Source organism: Musa acuminata, chromosome BXJ2-10 (assembly GCF_036884655.1).
Source record: "Musa acuminata AAA Group cultivar baxijiao chromosome BXJ2-10, Cavendish_Baxijiao_AAA, whole genome shotgun sequence".
NCBI classification, from domain to species: Eukaryota; Viridiplantae; Streptophyta; class Magnoliopsida; order Zingiberales; family Musaceae; genus Musa; species Musa acuminata.
In genome coordinates this window covers 33712919-33737539 of record NC_088347.1, presented here as the reverse complement: position 1 = coordinate 33737539, position 24621 = coordinate 33712919, and the positions used below count along the sequence as shown (strand labels likewise).

At 35.9% G+C, this 24621-nt stretch overlaps 5 protein-coding genes across 16 annotated transcripts; 3 read left to right on the top strand and 2 right to left on the bottom strand.

The window, feature by feature from the left end:
• Positions 1-483: 483 nt before the first annotated feature.
• LOC135625298 (methionine aminopeptidase 1D, chloroplastic/mitochondrial-like) lies at positions 484-9311 on the top strand. Of its 2 annotated transcripts, XM_065129929.1 has the most exons (10): positions 486-727; positions 2332-2401; positions 3276-3504; positions 4636-4797; positions 4866-4907; positions 5809-5880; positions 6219-6298; positions 7585-7682; positions 7900-7947; positions 8964-9311. In XM_065129929.1, the coding sequence occupies exons 1-10, from the start codon at positions 628-630 to the stop codon at positions 9107-9109; spliced, it is 1047 nt and encodes a 348-aa protein (XP_064986001.1). In that variant the 5' UTR covers positions 486-627; the 3' UTR covers positions 9110-9311. The 2 variants fall into 2 exon arrangements, with proteins under 2 accessions (XP_064986002.1, XP_064986001.1); XM_065129930.1 differs by lacking the exons at positions 7900-7947; positions 8964-9311 and having other exon boundaries at positions 484-727; positions 6219-6335.
• Positions 9312-9448: 137 nt separating this feature from the next.
• Positions 9449-11447, top strand: LOC135625299 (uncharacterized). The gene has a single exon (XM_065129931.1). The coding sequence runs from the start codon at positions 9714-9716 to the stop codon at positions 10626-10628; it is 915 nt and encodes a 304-aa protein (XP_064986003.1). The 5' UTR covers positions 9449-9713; the 3' UTR covers positions 10629-11447.
• Positions 11448-11576: 129 nt separating this feature from the next.
• Positions 11577-14861, bottom strand: LOC135585358 (uncharacterized). 2 transcript variants are annotated; one of them, XR_010491980.1, is made up of 5 exons: positions 14522-14861; positions 14195-14430; positions 12323-12835; positions 11788-11913; positions 11577-11656 (listed from the first exon to the last, which is right to left on the bottom strand). XR_010491980.1 is itself a non-coding variant. In XM_065129932.1 (4 exons), exons 2-4 carry the CDS (start codon positions 14387-14389, stop codon positions 11866-11868), a joined length of 756 nt encoding a protein of 251 aa, XP_064986004.1. In that variant the 5' UTR covers positions 14390-14430; positions 14522-14861; the 3' UTR covers positions 11577-11865. The 2 variants fall into 2 exon arrangements, 1 of the variants encoding a protein (XP_064986004.1); XM_065129932.1 differs by having other exon boundaries at positions 11577-11913.
• Positions 14862-14992: 131 nt separating this feature from the next.
• LOC103969168 (uncharacterized) lies at positions 14993-15600 on the bottom strand. The gene is made up of 2 exons (XM_009382627.3): positions 15399-15600; positions 14993-15325 (listed from the first exon to the last, which is right to left on the bottom strand). The coding sequence occupies exons 1-2, from the start codon at positions 15559-15561 to the stop codon at positions 15063-15065; spliced, it is 426 nt and encodes a 141-aa protein (XP_009380902.2). The 5' UTR covers positions 15562-15600; the 3' UTR covers positions 14993-15062.
• Positions 15601-17755: 2155 nt separating this feature from the next.
• Positions 17756-23520, top strand: LOC135585353 (uncharacterized). 10 transcript variants are annotated; one of them, XM_009382622.3, is made up of 9 exons: positions 17756-17912; positions 19498-19674; positions 20217-20302; positions 20378-20420; positions 20553-20609; positions 20716-20773; positions 21881-21951; positions 22150-23067; positions 23139-23520. In XM_009382622.3, exons 2-9 carry the CDS (start codon positions 19531-19533, stop codon positions 23286-23288), a joined length of 1527 nt encoding a protein of 508 aa, XP_009380897.2. In that variant the 5' UTR covers positions 17756-17912; positions 19498-19530; the 3' UTR covers positions 23289-23520. The 10 variants fall into 10 exon arrangements, with proteins under 10 accessions (XP_009380897.2, XP_064985995.1, XP_064985992.1 ...); XM_065129923.1 differs by having other exon boundaries at positions 21881-21966; XM_065129920.1 differs by having other exon boundaries at positions 21881-21972.
• The last annotated feature ends 1101 nt before the right edge of the window (positions 23521-24621 follow it).

The window sequence follows — 24621 nt, the reverse complement described above, 5'->3', positions numbered from 1 at the left end:
AAGCTTATATAATAAAATAGTACAAGTTAAATTGAGGTTTCAATCAACATCTGCTGATTTTTTTTGTTTTAATATGGACCCTAAGTTTTGTTTTTCTGACACCTTTTCGGCAACCAAAGTACTAAATTGTTGTCAAATTCATAACAAAAAAAATGCTAAATTCTGTTTAGTTCTTAAATATATCACGTTTTCGTTGGATTTCATTTTCTTATATTACATTACTTAATGCTTTTCATATTGTATAACTAAATATATCTATAAACTTTATTATTATATTATATATTTTCATTTTCGTAAATGTAAATTCATATTTTTAATAATATTAACAATATAAGCGGTAAAAATGACATCAAATGAAAAGAGATCCACTTTGATCCACTCATTTTCAAGGGCAAAATAGATATTTAATTAAATAGAGACGTTTTATTGATGAAAATAAATATACAATAAAAATGAGGTCCATAATTAGCAGGTAAAAAAATCGCCAAAAAGAGTTCATGTGGCGATTGCTCTGCGGATAAAGCGTTAAGAGACGGCGCCTTCTGTTCGACCCCGCCGCCTCTTTTGTTGTTGCAAGGAGAAACGAAGAAGAAATAACCCAACCCCAGCTTCCTCCAGTCATCAGCAATGGCGGCATGCACATCTTCTCTCCAACCTCGCCTTCTTTCCTCCATCTTCGGCGACCGCCTCGTCCACTCGTCCACGCCTTTCCTCGGCCGCAACCCAGGTCTCCACCGCCCTATTCCACCTGACCAGTCTTTTAGCGGTTTTAGGAGCGATGTCTTTTTCCAAGTATGCGGTTATTATTTGTTCTTGTGGTTTATCTTAATTTCTCCAGCAAGAGGGCAACGATCTTGCATGTATTTCTCAAGTGTTCGATGCCTGTTGTATGGATCGAGTAGGAAAGTTTAGTGCTCACCCATTATCGAGAAAAATGTGATTTATCTTGGATCAATTTGATTTTTTTGGAGTAGCTTTATCCGGCAGTTGAAAAGAATAAGTATATATATATATATATATATATATATATATATATATATATATATATATATAGACACACACACACACACGTTGGCGGGGATTTATAACAAGATTATAGACGATTGATTAATGAAGCACTAGAGGCCCGTTGCATAAAGAATTCTCAAGCTGCGAATACGTTTTTGCTGTTCATTTCTATGATGTTGATGAAATTTTGAGTGCGGTCAGCTACTATCTTCCTTTACTCCTTTTTTTCATATGGCAAAGAGTTATTATTTTAATAAATGGTATATTTACTCATAAAGCTGAATAGATGGGAAAGAATCTCGGTGGGTTGAACATAGTTATGAGTCTGGAAGTATTCTAAATGTGTCTGGCCCCTTCAAAGTAATCAATGTTTAAGACTAATTTTGCTCTGTATGAGAGTTTCTCATATTAAATTATAGTTATTATCTTTAATGTGCATGATGGACGTTGCTTTTATATGGCAAAATCGGAATTATATATGCATCAATGTGCATGTTCTATTGATGTCTAAATATATGATTGAACACATCATAAGCAAGTATAAGCTTGCCCATGCCTTTTATGGTTTATGCTTGTTTTGTTTGGTGATTAAGAGCTGTACAAGTAAATAAAAATACAACATGGAATGTGCATTGACCTCTCGAAGCTGCATGCTGGGTATAATGGTTTATATAGCATCCATAGTATTCATGGTTAGAGATGTTGTCTCAACTTTCATTTATGAACTCTTTTTTAAACAAGATGATTAATAAGAATGTCACCATGAAACCACAAAAGCATGCCAAGCAAAACTTATATGATTTTTCCTTAGCAACTTAAAACCTAAATTAAGAAGTTTAGTTCAGGCATGATTTCAACTGGGATAACATGGGGTAAAATGTTTAATATGGTATGGACATGCACAAAGAGGACTTATAGATACACCAATCCGATGAAGTATATAAATGAGGATTAATGGTGAATAGAAAGGTAATGGAAGAACTAATAGCCTTTATTAGAAGCAACAAGGGGGAAGATATGGTAACTTTTAATTCGACTAATTATATTGCCTTGAAAAGAGCTCAGTAGCATGAAAAGATCCATGCAACCAATGCAAATATTTGGGGACATTACAGCTTGTTGTTTTATGCACATCTACACAGGCATGGTTAAATGGTTTAAATGATAATTTAGGTATGGCCAAAGGAACTCAGCCTAGGGTGTCAGCGAGCTTGTCTGTTTCATTTTCCTTTAGACTTCCAGTATTCATGTATTTTAATTTCTAGTATTGATGATGATACATTTTGTTGTAGCTTTATGACACATTTGTACTTCTGTTTGCAGGATTCAAGAATGCATCAATCCAGTTCTCAAGAACACTATGCAACCTAGCTGATATTCTATTCAATAGAAGGTATCTTATTGGTCTTTTGTTATGCTATGAGAAGTTCTTTTTCCCCTTGCTAGGCATATTTATGAGCAATTTAGATATAGAAAATTGATATATAGGGAGCCATGACCAAAAAGATTAATGACTGTCAGTTAGGTTTTAGTTCTGTGTCCAAGTTCCGTGTTCAACAAATAGGCAAAAACTTTGTTTCTTTGAAACAGAGTATAAATGTTTCATACAAGTTTCTGAAACTATCCAATACACTTGTTACTAAGTAATGAATCTACAGATAACATGTCCTGAATATGAGTGAGATCTTCTCAGTTCTCATGGTTAGAGAAGGCAATTGCATTTTTCTTCTTGGTTGCTCATTATTTAGATTCGTCATAGTTCTAGATCGGTTATATCATTGAAGTTTAAAAGTTTAAGGTGTTATATTAACTTTGCAGGAATTAGTCTGCCTTCTAGCTCTCAGATTTGGTGGATAAACTCTGCAAATTTCCGTTGTAGTGACTTCTTATGTATGCATTTACTAAGCAGAGAATTTAAAGCATAGGTCTATAGCATAGGTCTAGGAACCTGTTTCTTTATTTGGTCCATTCGTTATAGTTTTGCAACTCATTGGTAATTCAAAAAGTTTCCTGTTGAGCTCTGGATTGCCTATTTAATTCACAGGCAGCATTAAGTTTCACATTTGCAATTGGTATATAGGGAGGGTTAAGTTTCACATTTGCTGAGTGCTTAAAAGTACTTGAAATGATCAGTCTATTTGATGCGAGACAAGTTGATGTTGGAAGACGTGGATCTACTGAATTTAGCTAGTCTGAAACATTTGTAGCATATTTTTCATGATTTGTAACAATTGAAAACTTTTCTAATTTCTTTGCTATTTTAACAGAAGTAAAGATGACCTGATAAACAATAAACGCAAACTTCTGCAACCTGGAAAAGTTTCCCCTCGTCTACATGTGCCAGATCACATATTGAAGCCTCCATATGTAAATTCTCATCACACACCGGGAATTGCTAGTGGACCTGAAATTCATGATGAAATGGGAAAAGAATGCATGCGGGCATCTGGAAAGCTTGCTGCGCAAGTATTGGAATATGCTGGAACTCTTGTTCAGGTAATTGATTATTTGATTGGCATTTATGAAAATCCTTTTTGCACCCTGATTCTGGTTTTGGCATTCTGTTTAAGCTAATTGATAAAACATATGCATACCTTGTTCATTAATGACCGGAAGTTTTAGTATAGCTTAATCTATGTTTGATGACTTGAATCATCAGCAATGCAATTCCTGAATCATATTTTAATTCTAGATCTAAACTACTTCTGCAACCAAACTATAAACAATCAAGTATCAGCAGCATTATCATCATCCATCATCAACAACAGCAAAAGGTGATGTCCCAACTTTTTTATGTCAGCTACATTGATGATTATAAAATAAATGATTATGTCTATAAAGTGCATGCAGTTGTTTTTAAAAATTAGTGTAATAGCTGCTATTGTGATGTTTATGTCTATAAAAATATCTTAAAGCAATATCTCAACCTGTTTTTCATGCATATAAAGGTAGATGAAGTTATCAATGTTTCTTTTTCTTATTTGTAATGATTAAACTAAATCATGCAAGTACTACGGTAATCATGGCATGTAGTAAGTACCCATGTTGAAGTTGTCAGCAGTTGGCTGCATGTACATAACATAAAGATTCACTTAAAATCGTGAATTTTAGTTGTTATGATATTCAAATTTTACAGTATCAGATACAATTATGATCAGAAGCTTGAGAGCTTACTGACATCCTCATACAAAATTTTCCAAGTCTACCTTATGGTTGTACACGTTTTTACATAGGGGAGAAATATATCGACCCTTGAAGTTGTTCTGCAAGATCCAAATGGTTAATCAAGTTTTACCCCAACTAGCCTCCTGGAACTGTGTTTCTGGACTATCAGCTGAAAAAGAATGTATGGACTGTGAAATATTGTGCCTTTTAAAAAGTGCTTTCAGGATGTATCTGACATCAACAGTTTTTATATTATACTTTGTTGAAAATTTAGGTGAGGAGGCGATTTATTGTTTATTTTGATGCTTAAGCATGAGTTTATTCTATTGTGTCACATGCTTTGTGAATAGATGATCTTTGTATCTTTTATCTTCATATACCTTAATAATGGATGAAATTTATTTGCTTAGATAGATATTAATGTTATTGTCTATAGAAACTTGATTAAATTTCTATTGGCAGCCAGGTATTACAACTGATGAAATTGACAAAGCAGTTCACCAAATGATTGTTGATAATGGAGCATATCCTTCACCTCTTGGCTATGGTGGCTTCCCAAAGAGTGTTTGTACATCAATAAATGAATGTATTTGCCATGGGATACCAGATTCCCGTGCGCTTGAGGTGCTGCCCTAACACATTATTTCTTCCCTTTTTTTAGCTATTTTAACTGTTGTTTTATTGGTTGGCAGGATGGTGATATCATCAATATCGATGTTACTGTATATCTTAATGTAAGTTAATGAACCTTGAAGCTCTATATCTATCATGGAACAATTAATTATGAAGTCAGCTTGTAAGAGATACGGGGAACTCTAATATCCGATGTTTCACCTTTATGATATTACTTGTGGCTTTTATCTGATACACAACTTTGTCAGTGTAAATGTCACCAAATTTCAACTTCTTTTTTTTTCACTTGATTGAAATCACAATGTAGGAGAGCATATGCACATATAATTTCACTTGATTGGAATCACAATGTCAGTGTAAATGTCACCACATTTCTGTTTTTAGTTTGGATTTGGAAGCAATGTGTCTAAATTGTTGGGTCAAGCAGTCAGCTGGCCTTGTTAAGCAATAGTTTGGATTCATGCTGTTTACAGTTGCAATATTCTTGAAATTGGTCAAACGTATGAATCATTTGTACTATTATATTCTTCATATGTTAACAAAACATCTATGGGCCAATCTGAGAAATAATTTAGTCTTTAGAAGTCATATTTGAAGTGGTTCTGGTGTCTAATCCTTGTAAAATTAAAGGATATTTATGATTGTCTTTGTTGTCTTTTAATTTTGTGAGGCTAATTATTGAATCGAACCTTATTTCCTTGTATAGATGTTGAATAGTCAGTATGTCTGTTTCATGAGTTATTGACACTTCAAATATTCACCAGTTATTACTTCTCCTGATGGAGACTATACTTGCCATAGGTAAAGAGTAAAGAAGTATGTTGGACTTTTAGGTGCTATTTATTATTCTATGTAGTAATCCGAGTTTTATAACACTTATACTGTTCTGCACTTTGACGTGGGAAAACACATTGCATTTCTTTACTTGTACCTATAAGTTTGTTGCTTCTTCTCACTTATAAATTTCCAGATGATCTTACAGAAATTCATTATGATGTCTAGGGCTATCATGGTGATACTTCTGCCACATTCTTTTGTGGTGATGTTGATGAGGATGCAAAGAAACTGGTTCAGGTAATGTTCTATAAATACAAATTTTATTTTCTGTTAGGCTTATAGTCAGTAAATTTACACTTATCCTTCAGCTTGGATTTCAGCTCATTTTTTTATTTTGGTAATCCCTATTATGTCATTGTTCTAGTTCTTCAGTGTTTACACTATATTACTGTAATACCATTGTTATATTGCCACTTTTTTTGGTAGATGCATCAATTTTTTGTGATTTTGAATTTTTGACTGTAAATGTAATTTTAAAATACCAGTTCGACTTCTTATATTTTATTTGCATAAGAATTTATTTAGCAGCTGGAATGATGAGTGCACCTAATGGATCTTAATGGTTATCCTTTAAGGTAACTAGAGAGTGTCTTCAGAAGGCGATATTAAGATGTGCACCTGGAGTGGAGTTCAAACAAATCGGCAAAACTATACAGTATGCAACTTCATAATATTTTAACTTCAGTTGTTGGGTATGTGATTATCTTTCAAGTGTGGGCATATTATTATTGCACACATTCTGTTATGGAATGTAAGAATAAAAGAATGCTGCAATAACTCATTGCAGATTCATATTTGTTAGAAGTTTGTAGGTATTATATCATGCAACAAGTTGGACTGTGACATGTATGAATTATCTTGCTGATCACATATTGATATCCCAAAAGGTAGGTCTCCATTGAACTAAAGAGCCATCAATTTTTTGGGGAAATGAATTTAATAGCTAGGTCTCTTGTAAAACTAAAGAGCCATTTTGTGTTTTTTTTGGGAGAAATATATCTGAAACATTGTGTGACTCAATCAACTTCAACAAGTATATTTTTGCTCATGGGTTGTAATGGTTATGTGGTGTACTAGTTGTTATTGATAGTAGATATTTACTCAATATGCTAGTCAGTTACTGGCATGGAGTTTTGCAAACCAAGTCTATTTGCTCAACTGCCAGGGTCTGATTTCTCACTATTCTCCTCCTCCTCCTCTTCTCCACCTCCTACTCATCCTCGCCATCTTCTTCCCTCCTCCTCTTCTTCTTCTGCTGCTCCTTTCTGGTATTTCAGTATGTACCAGCTGCATGGAATGGCATATACTCTGCCAGCCACTATTTGACATAGATATTGCTTATTGATACTTCAGTCCTTGCATGAACGGCCTTTTACTACTAAGTGCTAATATATTAATTTGTACTGCACACTTAACAGATGTATAGATCATTATAAGTATATATTCTACTATTAGTAATAATTACCTTTGTTTCAAGTAAGAGATTATAACATAATATAACTTATTTGATAAAGAAACTAAATGCATTAGGTATAAGGAATTATTATACTTCAATTGCCTGTAGATGCTATGATAACAGTGTTTAATCTTTTTGATATAAATTTAAATACACTTGTAAATATATTTTGATTGCTTTTAAGTTATTTGAGAACTCATGATATGAGTTTAAGCCTTTCGTATGTTGGCTTCACCAGAATATCTTTTTGCAGCTATTAGATGGTTAATTGATCTTCTTTGAAAAATTGTTGCCTTCATATTCTTTTGTAATTCCATGTCGGTGCTACATTTTAGATTACCATGACCTTTGTGACAGTCATCATGTTGCATTAACTGGAGCATGGAGCAGTTGATTTTTGTTGTTTCTTCTTTTCTTGCTTTCTTGTGTACTAATTAGTGCATGAAATGACAATTTAAAATGCTAACAATTCAATTTTTTTCAAGTGATCATGCAGATAAGTTTCGGTTTGCCGTAGTCAGGCAGTTTGTTGGTCATGGTGTTGGACGAGTATTCCATGCTGATCCTGTTATCCTTCACTTTAGTAAGTCTTAAAATCAGTATCACTCATAATTTTAGGTGCCTATGGTGTTTAACACTTCCATAGGGTTTTAAGAGTGGTGGTTCATATATCTAAGAAATTAATTTTGTATTTTTTTTTCACTAAGTGCAGACATTCTAGAAGCATATGGTTGATGTAAAAGAAGAGTCTTGTAGCTTCAAGTTGAGATCTTCTTATAGCAATAAATTATTCTTTGCAGGAAATAATGAGCGTGGATGTATGATACTCGGTCAAACATTTACAATAGGTAACTCCTGATTATTTTATTGTGGAATATCAGTGTTTCCTTGTTATTATCAGTCTGTTGGTGCATTTTTCTAATCTAGGAGGTGTTTACGAATTTTTATGACTGAATCTCTGTTTAGAAAAGATATCCACAGAAGTAGAAACTTCTTTCCTTGGCAAAATCTACAAGTCAATAATGCATTGTTTTGTATCTCACATAGTCAGGGAGATTTAATGAAAAAAAATAACTTTGGTGTGGCTTGAAATATTCTTAATTTCTGAATCAGAAAATCAAAGTCATTTTTTGAATATCTGGCTGACATCTTTTATTTCCATCATAAAGAATACTGTTTGGTGGATTGAAATCTTCAATGTTCACTTCTGAAGCCAAATAATAAGAGTAAGTTTTAAATATTTACGTTGATTTCCAGTAATAAACAGTGTTTGTTCTCCATTAGTGGAATGGATAAAATGTTTTGTACTTTGTAGTTCACGTCGCACCAGATTCCAGTGAGAAGAGCAAAATATTGATGCCATATTCATGTAACATTTATGCAAGCCAGTATATGATGTGATAGACAAACATGAATCATATAATTCTGTACAGGCCTTATAAGAATCATATACTGATGCATTTATTATTCTCTTGGTCCTGTCAACATTACGGAATGACACTTGTATATATTTGGTTTGCTTTCAGTCAGCATTCATTCTCCACATCTAGCACAAACTAATAAAGTTATCATGATTTGTTTATTACTTTATTTCTTATGCACGCGAGTGTTTAGAGAAAGCATATTGGATTTGTTTCACTTCTAGTCCTTCGCCACAAACTTTCCTGCGCCTATGGAGACAACATAATCGTTGTTCATTTTTTTTCGGAATTAGCCTTGTAGCACAAAAATGTTGAATCATAGCATGTCAACGTTTCAGCAGATAGTGTAGGATTTCACAATTTGAATGATTCTGATTTTTTTTTATAATCCCAAGAAACTCGATGGTATTATACTTGTTTTGAAGTCTGATCGATTCATGCAGAACCTATGCTTATAATGGGGAGCACTAGATCTGTCATATGGGATGATAACTGGACTGCGGTAACCGAAGACCGAAGCCTATCTGCCCAATTTGAGCACACCATACTGATCACAGAAAATGGGGCAGAAATACTAACACAATGCTAGAAATATATTCAAGATTGAGACTCCATTGTGTGATTCAGCAAACTCATTCATCTTTCATGGAAGAACATTCGTGGTACTGTATTACTACCTCATATACTATTCGAGCTGCAGTTGACTTGCTTTGGCTGGCCATTTCCTCGATGTATTATTATTTGTAAATTTCTTGCAGTTTCTCAATCAAAAGGTACCTTTGCATCAAAAATCTATTTCTCAAAATGCATTATTTTAGCCTCTTGCTTCATCTTATAATCTGTGTTGTTTTGAAGTGGTTCCCTCTCGTCTTGAGGTAGAGAAATAATTTTCATTACCCAACAGTCAATAATTGTCTGCACCTTTTACATCCAAATTATTTCATATATTATGATTAAAGTTGACCAATTAAATTGTGGACGTGTTGTGTCTCTCAGGATTGCTATTACTAAATCCAGAATTGGAAAAAGAAGAATTTTTTGTTCCATGGTCAAATCTATTGTTTCTTATTTATTCCTCTTCCTCCTCCTCGGTCAAACGATTTGCTTCTCCACCCACAACAGTTACCATTTAAAAACTCTTGCTTTGATCCTTATATCTGAACCCAAATCCTTCGTAAGGTTTTCAGATCCTCATGGCAACAGCCATCAGATACACGAGGAAGACGAGCATGAAGGTCGTGGCATCAGTCCAAGAGTTCGACTTCGGCACCGTGACCACCGTCCCCTACGGCAGTGCTCCGTCGAGCCCCAAGCACTCGGACGACCCCTTCGCCCTCTACTGCCGTTGCACCAGTGCGCCCACCAGCCCAACTCATGCCGCCACCGTCTGTGCACGCTTCTGCGGCAGTGGCTGTCTTCCGCCCTCGCCTTCCTCGCACACCTCCCGCGTCCCTTTCGTCTGGGAAGAGAAGCCCGGCACCCCCAAGTCTCATTTCAGCTCCCCTGGTGAAGATGACAACGGCGACAAGCTCCGCTTCGCCTTCGGTCTCAGAGGGAAGAAGACGGGAACCACGGTCGACGACGGTCAGCTCTTTGAGGAGGGAAGAGCTCCGCCCCTGAAGCCGCCTCCTCGTCTTCAATACCCAACGTTGGACGACGGAGTCTGTGTCACCTCATCCCCGCGGTCTCCGAGGCCCCCCCGATTGAGGGGTTTGTGGTCTTCCGGCCACCAAGGTAAGGGAGGAGCGGAAGAAGAGCTTGATCCCTTCACCATTGCGATGATGGAAGCAACAAGAGACAGACCAGGGAGCGAGAAGGCTACTGCCTCTAGCTTTGCCAACCGGGCCAAGGGCGGCGCAAGCAGCAAGTGGCGACTGCGGGAGCTGCTCTTGTTTCGGAGCGCGTCAAGGGAGCTTCTCGGCAGGTTCACTTTTCTGTCGTCGTCATCATCATCCAACGCAAACTTCGTATCGACGCACGGCCATAATTCATCGCATGAAGACGGGGCAGCATCGGAGGAGCTGAAGAAGACGACTGCTCCGCGACACCGGCAGGGCCTCCTCAGTCGCATTCGCTTCCGCGGCTACCCCTTCAACCGCGGACATTAATGGAAATCATGCTGTTATCTCTTTGGTGGGATTTCGATTCTCAATTGCTTGATGTAGATTTATCTACTGTTTCCTTGTGTTGTAGTAATGGAAAGACTCGGATGCAATAACAACATATCACTGTTCCTCGGTGACAACCACTGCTCGACTCTGTACACTTCTAGTCCACAATATTTCTACGCCTATATGTGAATGCATAAGCTCAGAACTAATGTGCCTGAGATATATGCCATAAAATATACATATCTTCATCAAGAACAATTCAGCTAGTGAGAATCACGACGAGCAGCATCTGTAGATGGTCATGAAAAGAAAGTTGTGAGATGGTACATGATCCAAGATAAAAAGACTCAACATGATCCATGCGAGATCTTTCGTATGATACTATCGAGGATTCAAACTACCATTAAGTGTGGTATGCCATTCCTATGTATTATCGAGTCTCTTAGGTCAATGTTCAACTTATTAATGAGTCGCCTATTGATATTCCTATATATTATTTTGACATCACAACTTTGCTGCCGTCCTTCGGCGGCCTCATCGAAAGAGAGGAAACTACACACATGCTTTTTTGCTCCATTTCTAATTGGTTCATGAAATAGCTGCCGACTTCTTTGAGGTCATAGAAGACGTGAGAACTACTAACTCTTGATTGCAATAGAAGTTTCGGAAAATAACATGCATGCCAAGCACGTTTAATGGAATTATGATAACCGATGACCATACGCTTGGTGGAATTATGCATGCCAAGCACGTAGGTGGATTTATTTTCTTAATAGGATCTAATGGTCGTAGATGGGTTATACGATATATTTTCATGCACCAAGCACAGGAAATATACACACCGTTATAGTGACAAAAGGTCTCGATATATCATGCATCAAGCACAGACAAGACAGCTTCAGACTAGTTTAGCTTGATGTCATTGGAACCTGGCTAAGCTTGGAAGAGACAACTGATCAATACCTTGAATTTTCCAAGGGCAAAAAACCTTGGCATGTAATTAAACCAGTACAAGAGTATAGTACCTAAAAGAAGAGAAAAAAAAAAGTATTACACACTCAAATGTATGTAGCCTATATCTCTATTTACCGGTTATAGTTTGCCTGAAATAATTTCATGAGGAAACTATGAATCAGCATCCGATGGTGTGCCAAACCTGATATTAACCACGAACAGCAATTCGCCACAGGACAAGGCTTCCAGGTACAGCAAACACGACGCAAAATAGATATAATCATCTCAGGGTGATATTTGGATCTTCTTCATCTGAGTCAAACTCAACCTGTATTTCCATCAGATCAATTTACTTTAGATCAGTTAACTGTACTCTGAACAGTTCTGAAACTAAAATCAAGCTTGAACTTTCCTCCAAGACATGATAAAAACTCACTAATGATAACCACCTAATCATTAATCAAGTGCTCAAGGATTATATGACTTACCATCTCTGGTCACTAGATATAATATGCACAAGCATGGATCTATTATTGAGGAAGACCTTACTTCCATATTGCGAACTAGGTAAGTTATCTCACATCACAATTTATGATACCGGGTATACTTAAGACCACCACGATTACTCATACGTTAAATATGCACATGCAACAAGAATATTGTGCCTAGATACAGAGCTAAAAATTAATTAGTTGACTTATTCAAAGTATATTGCATAAAATAGCAGCAGAACTCACGTTTTCATCTCTGTACCATTTTCCATGACAATCCCTCTTCCAACCTGCAGAAGTAAATTTGAGTTCTTTCTCTCGGCGCTCACTAAACTCCGAATGCCAATCAGTAAGCATCTTATTAGTTGCTGCAGTCATCAGTAATTTTTTTTCATTGCTGTTACTAGACTCACAAGCATCATTTCCGGATGGCTCTCTGATGCCATCAGTAGCAGGAGAGTGTTTTGAATCACACACAGAAGATCGTGTTCCTAGTTCAGTTTTGTGACCAGCAACAACAAATTTTGGATTCTCCGTTTGGTTGCTCTTTGTTTCTAAAATTGCCTTCATGGTCTTTTGGATGAGTGGCTTGTTATGGAACCCTGAACTCTTCCCTTGTTGCACTAAAATATCAGAACTTGAAAGACCAGTAGAATCTTCAGATAAGGCTATTCTCTTGTGTAATTCATTCCGTTTTGATAATTCACTTGCTCTCACCCTTGATTCTGCAGCAATGTGGCGAGATCCCTTATTATGTACCTGTTGCAATATTATAGTCAGATATGATAGTGTTAAAAATAATAATAATTACGACAATATTAAGTTTCAAATATATAGGACTTGCAGATGCATGATATACAATTATCTTTTCATGTTAGAATCTAAATTGCTCCAAACTCGTTACAGTGTCAGATGCAATATGAATTCAGTCATAGCCATTGCTTTATTTTAGAATATGGAGTTATGATCCAAAAGAGTCGATCAAAATATGGTACATGAACATGAGTACATATATTGAAGCTACGAAAGGCATGACCAATAATATTTACATACATGTATCTTGTTTATTTTAGCTTTTAGTTATTTGATATATGTTAAAATATTAGTGCCGTATGTTTCTACTTAAATTTAATCTTGGAGAAGATCTTATGGGACTCAACTCACCAAATTCCGTTCATTCCTACGCATGCTATCCCATGAGCACAAACTCAGCAGCACGTGGCGAAGGCAACAGCAGTGAGAGATAAGCAGCAGATGGTGTAAAATTTTTCCTATATCCAGTACCTACCTTATGTCCAATATCCAGTTTCCTGTGCCCGTATCCTTACTTCATACAAAAGAAGAAAAATGTAAAATTTACTCCAAGCTTTTTATGCTTAATTTCTACTTGTAACAACTGTCTTTAAAACCTTGCAACATATTATTAGCAAACTTGTATTCTCAAATGGGGTGAATAATGAAGAACCAAAGAACCTTCAATATGAGTCATCTAGTCCACTAAGCTGGTCCTGTTTAAACAATTGCCTTTTGGCACAGTTTGATGCTTATATTTATGTACCTTCAATGAAAATTATGTTTGAATAATTTATTACTGATTGCAGACTTATGAATCAGTGTACTGAAGACCAATGAGATCAACATATGCCAATATAAAAAATGAATAATTACTGAACGAGGTCTTAGAAAATGAAAACTTTATCAATTCATTTGCAATTATTTAAGCATAAAAGTATAACCAGCTGAGACATAAGAGAGATGACAGGGTTTATGCAAAGAGTCATAATTGTATCTACATTGAATTAGTACAAATAATATTCCCCGATATAACAAATAACGAAAATCCCATCTTTTCTTCCTTGTCCTTTTCACTATCTGCATCTGTTAAAAAAATATTCTTTTATCTCTTCTTCCTTCTATCTGAATCCGTCAAAAAAATTATTCTTTGGCTAACGAGTAAATATATCTACATGATAAAAGTATATGTTTCTTGACAACCATGTCAATTCCAAGAGACATCTCTTTTCCCTTTTTCTCAGATACACTGTCTTAGCAAGAAATACAAGTAATCTTCAATAGAAGTTCTGTTTGGGGAGATCAAAGTGAAGTACAGTGGCTTACCGACAACATGAGAGGGGTATCTAGGATGGGTTTGTGAGGGCAGACGAGGCAGGCATACTTGCCGTTGGAGAGCTTCTTGAAAGAAGGGAATGAAGCATCCCGGAAGGAGGAGGAGGAGGACAGCATGAGATCGTCCACTCTTCTCTTCCGGTGATGCGCCTCTCTTGCCCAGCTATCCCCACCATACGTGCTCATCTCAGCTGCTGCTGCTGCTGCAGGCTCGCCGACAACAAAAACTGCCCGAAATAAACACAACAAATATGTCACATGAATCGCAAGATGAGCCAATCGATGGATGCTCGAAAGATACAGAGATCGCCGACTTACTCCCAAATGCCCTGACTAGATTTGATCGCTCAAATCGCCTTCGAAACAATCTCTCGTCGCAAGGATCCTTTTCGATTTCGTACTCCTGAAATCAGGGATAAGCGTCCCGCTCTCGATCTCGTCGGCGAGTCTCATATGAACGATCAAAGCTTTGGTGAATGAAAGAGAAGTCGAGCAAGCCTTTCAGGAACTGAAGAAGAGAGGGTGATGTCGGCAGATGGGACGGTTTGCGAGTCGAGGGCGAAGAGGAACGCGTGTCTGCGGTGATCGTTTCTTCGGACTCGTGCTTGATGTTCCTTTTTAGGTTTGCGCCTCGAATTTCTTTTACGGGAAAATAATTTGGGACGATTTCCTTAAAATAATATATATATATATATATATAATTCGAAATATAATTATTTTCAAACTATATATATATATATATATATATATATATATATATATATAGTTCACAAAGCGAAGCCCTCTAAATTATTTTTCCACTTAGAAATAGGTATTTATCTTAAACTCTAAATAAAGCCACGTCTTCTTAAGTGGTCCCTCAAGCTTGGCAATACCTCCTTACAGGCAGCACAGAGAACTTCATAAGCCCAACGGTGCAATGAATGCCACCGTGCTCTCCACACACAAAGTAGTGAGGCTTCCTCCTCTTCAGCACAAACTCGAAGCCAGCGCCACCTCCTTGCACGACGTTGGCCACAAGCTGCGCCTTCTTCAGGTCGCAGGCCTCGAAGCTACGTAGGCTCTTCATCAGGTACACGCTGTGGGGGAACGTGGTAATGTTCGGAGGATCGTACATGAACACTGCACCAAAACAACGCAAATAATAAGCAGCCGTATGCATGCGTGGGAGAGAGAGAGAGAGAGCAGTATTCACCCAAGATATCGTTTCGGTAGAACGGGGCATTCTTGATCGCCCAGTCTGTATAGTTGTAGCCGAAGGTCCAATGTGCCGCGTCGCCGACGATGATTCTTGCCGCAAGAGATGTTCCTGAGATGAAAGCTAGAACGAGAAGAACAACGCCTACTCTCGTGGCCATATCTCCACAAAGAGATGAAATAAGGTGGTGCCGAGAGAGGTTTGAGGTGATCTCTTTATATATAGAAGAGATGACCGAGAACCATCGAATGGAGTGGCTCATTAAATATAGCAGCGAGCACAAAGTCTGAGATCACGAAATATGGTGGGTGGAATGTTTACAGGTAAAGCTCCACAACGTTTAGAGTAAGGACTAAGTGGGTTGGTGTTCTTATGATGACTATGATGAGCTTCAGATTTGGGTGGTAGACACAGAAGAGTTAACCTTTATCATCTTGACTTGGTTGTTTAGTATAATTTGTATTACATCTTTAAAAAATATGTTAATTTTATGACTATAAAAAAAGAGTATCCATCAACATAAGATTTCAAAAAGATCTATCTACTAATTTTATCTTTAAATATTATTAAGAAATTGCTTATATCATTAACACTGATTTGAAAAAAAAGTTTATATATATATATATAATCTTACTTTTAAATATAAAAAAAAAATATAATATAATTGAGGAACCCTAAAAACACAATCAGCCAAAGAAATGGATTCCTCATGACATTTCATAATCCATTTCATGAGATTAAAAAATATTAATTATTACAATTTGTTAATTGCAAAGATTATTATCAAATCTTTGGCTTCATTTCTCTTGCTTACCTCTATCATTCTTTTTATCCCGTTTGTTTGTGTGAGATCACATGTGTGTATGTATATTTGTATATGTATATAATGTTTCAAGATAGTAAGTGAACAACTGTTGTTATTGAGTTTCTATTAAATTGATTGCTTTTTGGAATATAAATAAATAATTTTATGTTAATAAAAAAGGTAATTCTAAGGCCGATAACAATAAGATCTCCATTAATGGGTGACGCAAATCGATGAATTTTCATTAATTACGATCGATGGCTATAAATTCTCTTCGTTTACGAGTAACTTATTCGATTAAAAAAAATATCATTAATTGTTATCTTTCACTTTTTGAGGAACGTTTTGAGTTCGATAAAGAATCAAAGTGCTTTAACATCCATTCTTCTTTGCAAATTTATAGCAGACATATTTTCTTTTAAAATTTGTGTTTATATATATTGATAATTAAGTTCCAAATTTCGATTTTATTGGTCCATACCACCACAAAAATTTGAGATTATTTATCATGATTAGATTAATTTATTATTATTATTATCTATATATTATATTTTAAAATCTCTAATCATTCTATTATAACATGTTAGCGCATGTGGTTCATTTCACATTTATCACGGTTCGATTTTGGTCGATACTATACCATCCAACTTTAAAAAAGCAAAGCCCTATCGAATTGTGACGGGGTTGATATATGTCTATCCAATGTTTAAGTTAGTTTTAAGTTTAGAATATTCGACTAATAACTTAAGCATACGGAAGTTATTTTATAATGAATTCTTTAGATTATTATTCCCGTGATCAATATTAATTACGAGGAATAGTTACTAAGGTGTTAGTTATGTGTCAACCATACGTAGATCATGTGGCGACTACGTGTTAGTCATGTGCCAACAACCACATGTTACTTAATGTGTTGTCATTCGGTGTTAACGTGACAATGGTTCTAATGTGGTATATAAATCATTTGGTTTTAATACGATATTCTTATGGTGATGAGTGATATGCATGTGGTACTAATTTACCGTGATAATCACATCAATCCATATTATTTTTTTTATAACATAACTTAAAATATATTTTTTATAAATCCATCCTTTTTAATTAGGATATTTATCTTAATAAATTCTAATTTTTTTGAATATAGCATATTTATTATCATAAAATTTAATATGGAACATATATATCCATCTAAATCATTATTCTCATTTTAATGATATAAATTTATAAACTCTTATTCTCACTATAATTATTATGATATCATAATAATTAATGAGTAAAGTCATAAGAAAAAACTCTAATATTTATTTTTTGGCATAGGGTCCTTTTTAGTTTATTTATGCAAAGTATTCTTTATTTTCTAAAAGATGAGAAGTTGTTCTTCCGTTAGATAAATAAGAAATAAGCTCCGTTAAATTTTCCGTCACTATGATTACGTCGGAGAAGCAGCCAGTGATGCGGGCCCGAGAGGCCCACCAAACACGTCTGGTGTTTAGGCCATGTGGAGTCCATTGGAGCAGGGTTGATAACAGCGCAGGTGTTTGAAGCTCAACAGCCGATCTTCTCCAGAAGTGGAAGCGATCGGTCATTTCGGAATCCGTCGCCTCAACCACAGCATCGGAGAGAGCAAGAGAGCGAGAGAGAGAGATCTCTCCAAGATCAAAGAAGGCGGTTAGAGAGGCCCCAAAGCGTGGGTGAAGGATACTGAGGTGAAGAGAGGCTGTTCTCGTCGATCCCTTTGTTTTTGGTTCTTCTTCTTCTTCTTCTTCTTCTTCTGGTATCGTGTTCTACATCTTTAGTGGCAGATAGAGCAATAGTGTTCCTTTCTCTCCTTCCTTCCCTTCTTTGCTTTGATGAATGATGAGGCTAGGACATGAACATTTTGGTTGTTTTGTAGCAGTATGATTAACCTTGTGTTGCTATGGCTGTATCTTCTATGGAGGTAGGTTGATGGCCGCTGTAGAATGTGCTCCACCATTTGCTAGATTATTCTCTTCTTGATGTTGTTGTTATGTTTATGTTGTAGCGATGCATTTTGTGGAAATGATTTGCATAGAGACTGTTGTGGATTTCATACTGTTGCTGTTTTTCCCTAAAATCTGAACTAGCCTGGTTGGATGTCAAGGGATTATTGGAGACATCCGAGGAGTAGTGATAACAAAACATCTAGTAATGAACATACAGATATTAATTTCTAGGAGATAAGTTAAGTTCGATTTTGTTGGATGAACCAAAGCATATAGTGTTTTTAAGAAAATGAAAATTTGGTGACTTGGATTTTTCATTAGTAGCCATATATAAAATACATATGAAGCTTACTTGAAGACCCTATTATTGTGAAGGGGGTAAAAAGATACAGTGTGTGATGTGTAATTTCCTACTCTTCACAAGAGTTTAACCATGTGTTCAAGATTGGAAGAGAGCAAGATGCCAAGTTGAAAACAAAAAATGATGATAGAAATTCCTGAAAGTTTATGTTTCTTCATGGAACAGGTTGCTAGAGTGCAGGTTATATAAAAAATGTCACTTGATTGCACATTCATGTTTAACCAGGCACTTGTTTCTGTTAGGATCTTGAACAATCACTACCTAGTGTATGCCTTCTAAAAGAACCAGTTGTATTTCCCACATAAACAAAAATTGAAAAATGATCTATTTTATTTATTTTTTATAAATCTCAGATTATCTACACTAAATTCCTTTTTTGTTCTACATTGTTGTTTTTAGCTGTTTTGACATTGATAGTTTCTTGTTGAAATTATATCTGCATGACATATCACTCAATATATTGAATAAAAGCACTTAAGGTTTTTCATAAATGTTACTTATCTTCTCAATACCCTAGTTTTAGAAGTGCTTATCGTCTCAAGGATATAGGTTTACTCTCCTGAACAACTTAGCCTGTAATTGTGCCGATTCATGTATTTAAATGATGCATTGGCCTTGGTTGCTCACCATGTCTTATGTTGATCTTGAGTTATCTTGGATTTATTTACATTCATCACACATGCTTCTGCATTTGATACTCATGTATAATGCTTGTCCTGTTCAAGCAAATGTGTGACACCTGCTTCTTTCGTATAAATAATGTCCCAAGGCATATTTCTTGTTTTGATTTCCTGCAAACAATCTCAACTAATGATGTTAATATTCCTTCCAATGTTTATCTTTAAGTTCTAGTTTGTACATATTTGTCTTGGCTACTAACTGTTTCTCATCAGTTCCTTTATTTTGCTTCAAATTAAAGATAGCATATACGATGTAGTGATTGATGTGTGTTATGTGTTGCATTAGGTGCAAGCCTCTATTTGTTTCAGCTAAAATATAATGAAAGGGCATGCTTTTAGAAGTACTGCAACTTGTGTTAGCAATAGTTTGGAAGCATCTGGGAATAATCAGTTGTTCCAAAAATTCATACCGGGGGATATTGCATGGATCAAAATCCATAACAATTCATGGTGGCCTGGTCAGGTATTCAGCATAGTATTAGAATCTACAATAATTTTTTTCTGTCCTGCGGTAGTTGGAAGATTGATAAATGCCAAAATTCACACCTAAAAGTTCTGGAAGATTGGAAAACTTGTTTCCTTAGATTTCTTGCACCAAATTTTTTGGATGTTGCTGCCACTGTTGACAAGTCCTTGTATCTGCTAACTCTACTTGGACTTGCTTTGGGTGATTAAAATTTCTTTCTGCTGGTCTTTTTTGAATCTATTTCTGTATGTCTTGTTTCTTTGATGAAAAAGACCTTCTAATTACATAAATACAAATGAATATCCCCTTTTCTTGAAGAATAAGTATGAAGAATATTTTGTGCTCATATGAGTTTAAGAGGTGTTTGTAAATTATCCAAGAAGCTAGATCTGTTGGATTAACTATGTATTTACAAAGCATCCAAGAAACTAGATATGTTAGGTTGATAACTAAGTAATTTCTATATACATCATGGTGGCTTAGTATATCTGGAATATCAAAATAACCGTCTTTGTGTCTTTATATTGCTAATTTTAAAGGTTGTTGATGAGAAAAGCATTGATGTTAAACCCAAAAGGAAATCAAAGGATGAAATTCTCATTCGCTTGTATGGAACCTATGACTAGTAAGTTTTGTGGTCTTTGTTGCTTTCACATTGATTTTCACGGGACCATTTAGTGATAATTGTTCATTCCTACAGCTTGTACATGGACCCTTTGAAGTGCAATATGGAGTTTGAGAATGTGAGTTACCATATCATGTCTTGGCTTAAGCACTTGTTTCTGCTTTCCTCTACTTGGATATATTACTTTTTAATTATCATGTCTTTATTGTGAACAAGAATCACTTGGTTGTATGTTCTGGATGAGATGCAGTTTCTCAAGCAAGATAATATTACCATGAAAGAAGCATTCCAAAAATCACTGGATGAGGTGCTATTTGTTGATCTTTTGATATATCATATCCTCAGTATCTTAATTCAGCCTTTCAAAAGGTTGAATACTATTCATTTCTTCAATCATTTGTCTGAAATAACAGGACCTTTCTCATACAATATCAAGTGGCTATTCTATGCGTCGAGTTTCTCACTTTAGAGGTTAGGGAAATCTCCACCATCTTAGATTTAATTGTTGAACACAATTATTTTAGTTTTTCTCATATTATAAAACTTGATATAATGTTTGACCAATTTTCTTGGCTTGTTTTTTGTCCTGAAAAATTGATTCTGTAATTCAAAATATAATTACAACAAGGCAATTGATGAGTTGACAGCCCCTGCTGGGAAGAGTGATGCAGGAGAGCACCAAGATGATTACACACAGTATTTCTTTCTTAGAGTTACATAAAGTCAAGTGTTAAAGTTTAACCAATTTGTGTTTTTTATTTATTTTTCCATATTTTGAGATGCATATGATCCTACTTATGACTGCTGTCAATTTTCAGCTATTTATTTTTGTGTCAGTTTAGATGTCTGGGTTTGGAGAGTCCTTAAACTACTAGCAATCATGTTTTGAAAAATCTTGATGTCACCTTACACTGGATTTAAGAAAATCATGAGATTTACTATCTGGAAAGTGTTCTTACTAGCGGTCTCAGAAGCCTGTATAAAGTTTGATTGTTTAGTAGCTAGTGATGGCTTCGAAGATTACAAAGAAGTCAATACAATATGATTATCTTTCTCTTGCTTCTGATGAGTGATGTGGTGTTGTGAAACTAACCACTCTAAATGTGACCGGTAGAAATTAGTGTGGCATCGGTATCGTCTCTCATCTAATCACCTCTTCATCTATTTTTGTTCCATGTTTTAAAAAAAAATATGAAATGTTTCTTTTGCTATAATTCATATCAACTTTGACAGATTTACTTGTCAACCTTATCAACAATATTCCATTATTATTCTTTCCTTGCCTTTTTTATTTCAAAGAAACAAGGTTATATCATGGTCTGAGAGTGGTTAATAATTGATTGGGCCACTATGATACCAATATACTGAACAAGACACTGACCCATTGTCTGATATCACCCAAAAAATTAAAAGTATAGATGCTATACTGACCTTTATAATCCGGTATCGGTCCCTGATCGGAGTGGTAAATGCTGGTCTATGCCGACTGGGTTAACCAATTTGATTTCTTGCTCCTAAACCTCAGAAAACATCATATAGACATTCACTGATAACTATTGTTTTTGTTTTACTTTGCAGGACATACAACATCTGAATCACCTAAAGGCAAAATGCAAAAGCAAATCAAGACTGCAAGGAACCAGAAAGAAGTTGGTTCTCCATCTGTGAGAGTACATTTGTCAAATTGTTATAGAAGTTAATCTGTCTTTCAGCATAAATAAAAGCTATCATATTATGACTTGACTACTATGTGAATCTAGTTGCAATCATTTTTAGTTTATAAGGACTATACCGGAGAAAAGATGCTGGATATCTTAGCCATTGGACTAATGTAACTTTCTTTTCAGATAGGTTCTTCGAATAAACAAAAAGAAGGAAGCTCAAAGCAAAAGAGAAAATATGATGCAAGAGATAAAGCTGCAAGGAATACAAAAACTAACAAAGATGAAGGAAGAGAACAAAGGATAAATGTTAAGTATGGGAAAGAAGCTATAGGAGGCAATAGCATACGACAAGGTACACCTGAAAACCATAATATTGCAGAGAAAGAAATAATTGGGGTTTCTGGAGTCAACAGTACAAAAAGAGATTGTTTAAGGCGATCACCACGCAATGCCGATAAGAAGCATGAAATGGAAATGTATATAATAGAATGGTCCAGGTGCCAATATACAGAGTCTTGCAGATCAGGAAAGTTAAACATGATGGATAAAGTGAACAGTGGAGCTTCTAACGTGAAAGTTATGGAGCAACTTTGCTCAGAGCAATCGAGACAAATGGATAGGGGACAGATCAAAGAAAAGCTTCCAGGTAAAGCTTCAAAAGAAATTTCTGGGGATGAAGCTGCTGGAACTGTAATTGTCAAGAAATATACCCTAAGAAAACGCAAGCAAAAAGATGCCCAGCTAGAGGTTAAAAAAAATTTTATTAGTGAAATGTCAAAAGACAAAGGCAAAAAAAATCATGAGTCAGGACTCCAAGATTATGTAGACAAAGGAGCTAATAGGGATCTTGTACCTAAAAGAATTAGGCAAAATGATTTTCAAGAACTGAATCATAAAAATGTTGCAGAACAGACCATGGAAATGTTTAGCAATGAGGTAGCTGGAAACAGAGCCATGGAGCAGGGTGAAGGAAGGAAAAATATCGCAATGAAGATGGTGAGGATTGCTGCTTCGACATGCAAAAACATGAAGCCAAGTGACTTAGAAGAACAAAAGCGTGGAAATGCTACACAGCCGAAGAAGATAGAGAGCCTTAAATCTGTAAGTATATATCAGTTTTTCCTTTTGTAAATTATATATTCAGCTTTTGTTCTGATCCCAATTTCATGCAGGATCATCAGGCCAAGTTTTCTGCACCAGAATCAGCAGTAGATATTAGTGCTAGAAAAACTAAAGTGATGCGAAGTTTGGGTCTCATTCCACCATCCGGATCGCCATTCCACAGAAACAGAATATTGGAAGTAGCACACTTGAAAACTTAATTGCAAATGTTCATTTTTGTAAAAGCCAGCCTAAAACGTTACTTGGTTTGTGACTCAGGCTCAATAGCTAAAGCACATTTTGTTGAAGAGTCTCATGGTCACATATGTAGGATAAGAAGTTTTTCTGCAGCATTTTTTTTGCAGGTTCAGATTTTCAAGATGTGTGTATCTGACACCTATCAATCTCTATGGAAGCTGCTTATATGATCATACTTGTCTCAAGTTGGGAGCCTTCATTGTTGTAGAGTATTCAAGTCATTTATCCCCTTTTCAATATATATATATATATATATATATATATATATATATTCATAGGGGAATAGGAGGGATTGATCTATTTAATAAGCATATGTGTGGAGAGGTTTTATTTGTTTTAATCTAATGTGGAATTTATTCTCTTGGAAGAATATTTGCTTTGGAATAAATGTTGGATTATATTCTTTTTGAAGTGGACAATCGAGTTCCACAAAAAAAAATATGGTTCTCGAATAACATCAGTATTCATGAAATCAGTAACGCGATTATGCTGTCAACGAAAAAGCTGGCAACTTGCAATTAATCGATGATCGATTGAGAGCCTATCTATTGCCAAAGCATCCACACAGCTATTTGGAAGGTGTGGATGCATCAATTGAATCAACCTGGAAAACGTACTTGGTCAGAATTGGTACTGTTCCAACCACCGGATGAGAAAAGTCTACATGCATTGTTTTCTTACTGTAATATGCGTTATTTCTTTTCTTTTGACTTCGATGCTTTTGGTTTGAAAGAGGGTTTTCATTCGATGTATCCATCGCAAATTTCTTTGACTATTCTGTTTGTTTATATATCTGTATATTCTTTTATGAGCTTCTATATTCCTAAAACATGAATAAAAATATGAACGTAAACAATATTACGTAGATCGGATCGTTCCGAACTCTACTGGATGTGAATCTTTCGTCCATTTCGATTAAGTTACTAGTAGATTATACTAATACGTGCTTACCATCGTGAAAAGACTAAGACGAGGGTCAACCATTGAATTGTCAACGGGTTGCCCGCTCTTTCCGGTCCACCGGGAGCGGTCGGCCTGCACCGCTGCCGCGTCCCGTGCGTCACGCCATCCCGATGGGCCCCATGTTCAGTCATCCAAGCTGTGGCTGACACGTGCACCGCATAGGAAAAGGTCTTCTCAGGTCGCTCTCCTACCTAAACCAACACGACTCCTAATACAATTACCCTTGACGCTTTACCCGTCTTCATAACCGGACCTGTGATGGTGGGTATCAATGAGCCTAGCGATGGGTCCCACATTGGTTCCTTCGCGGGTTGATCGAACGCGCAAAGCATT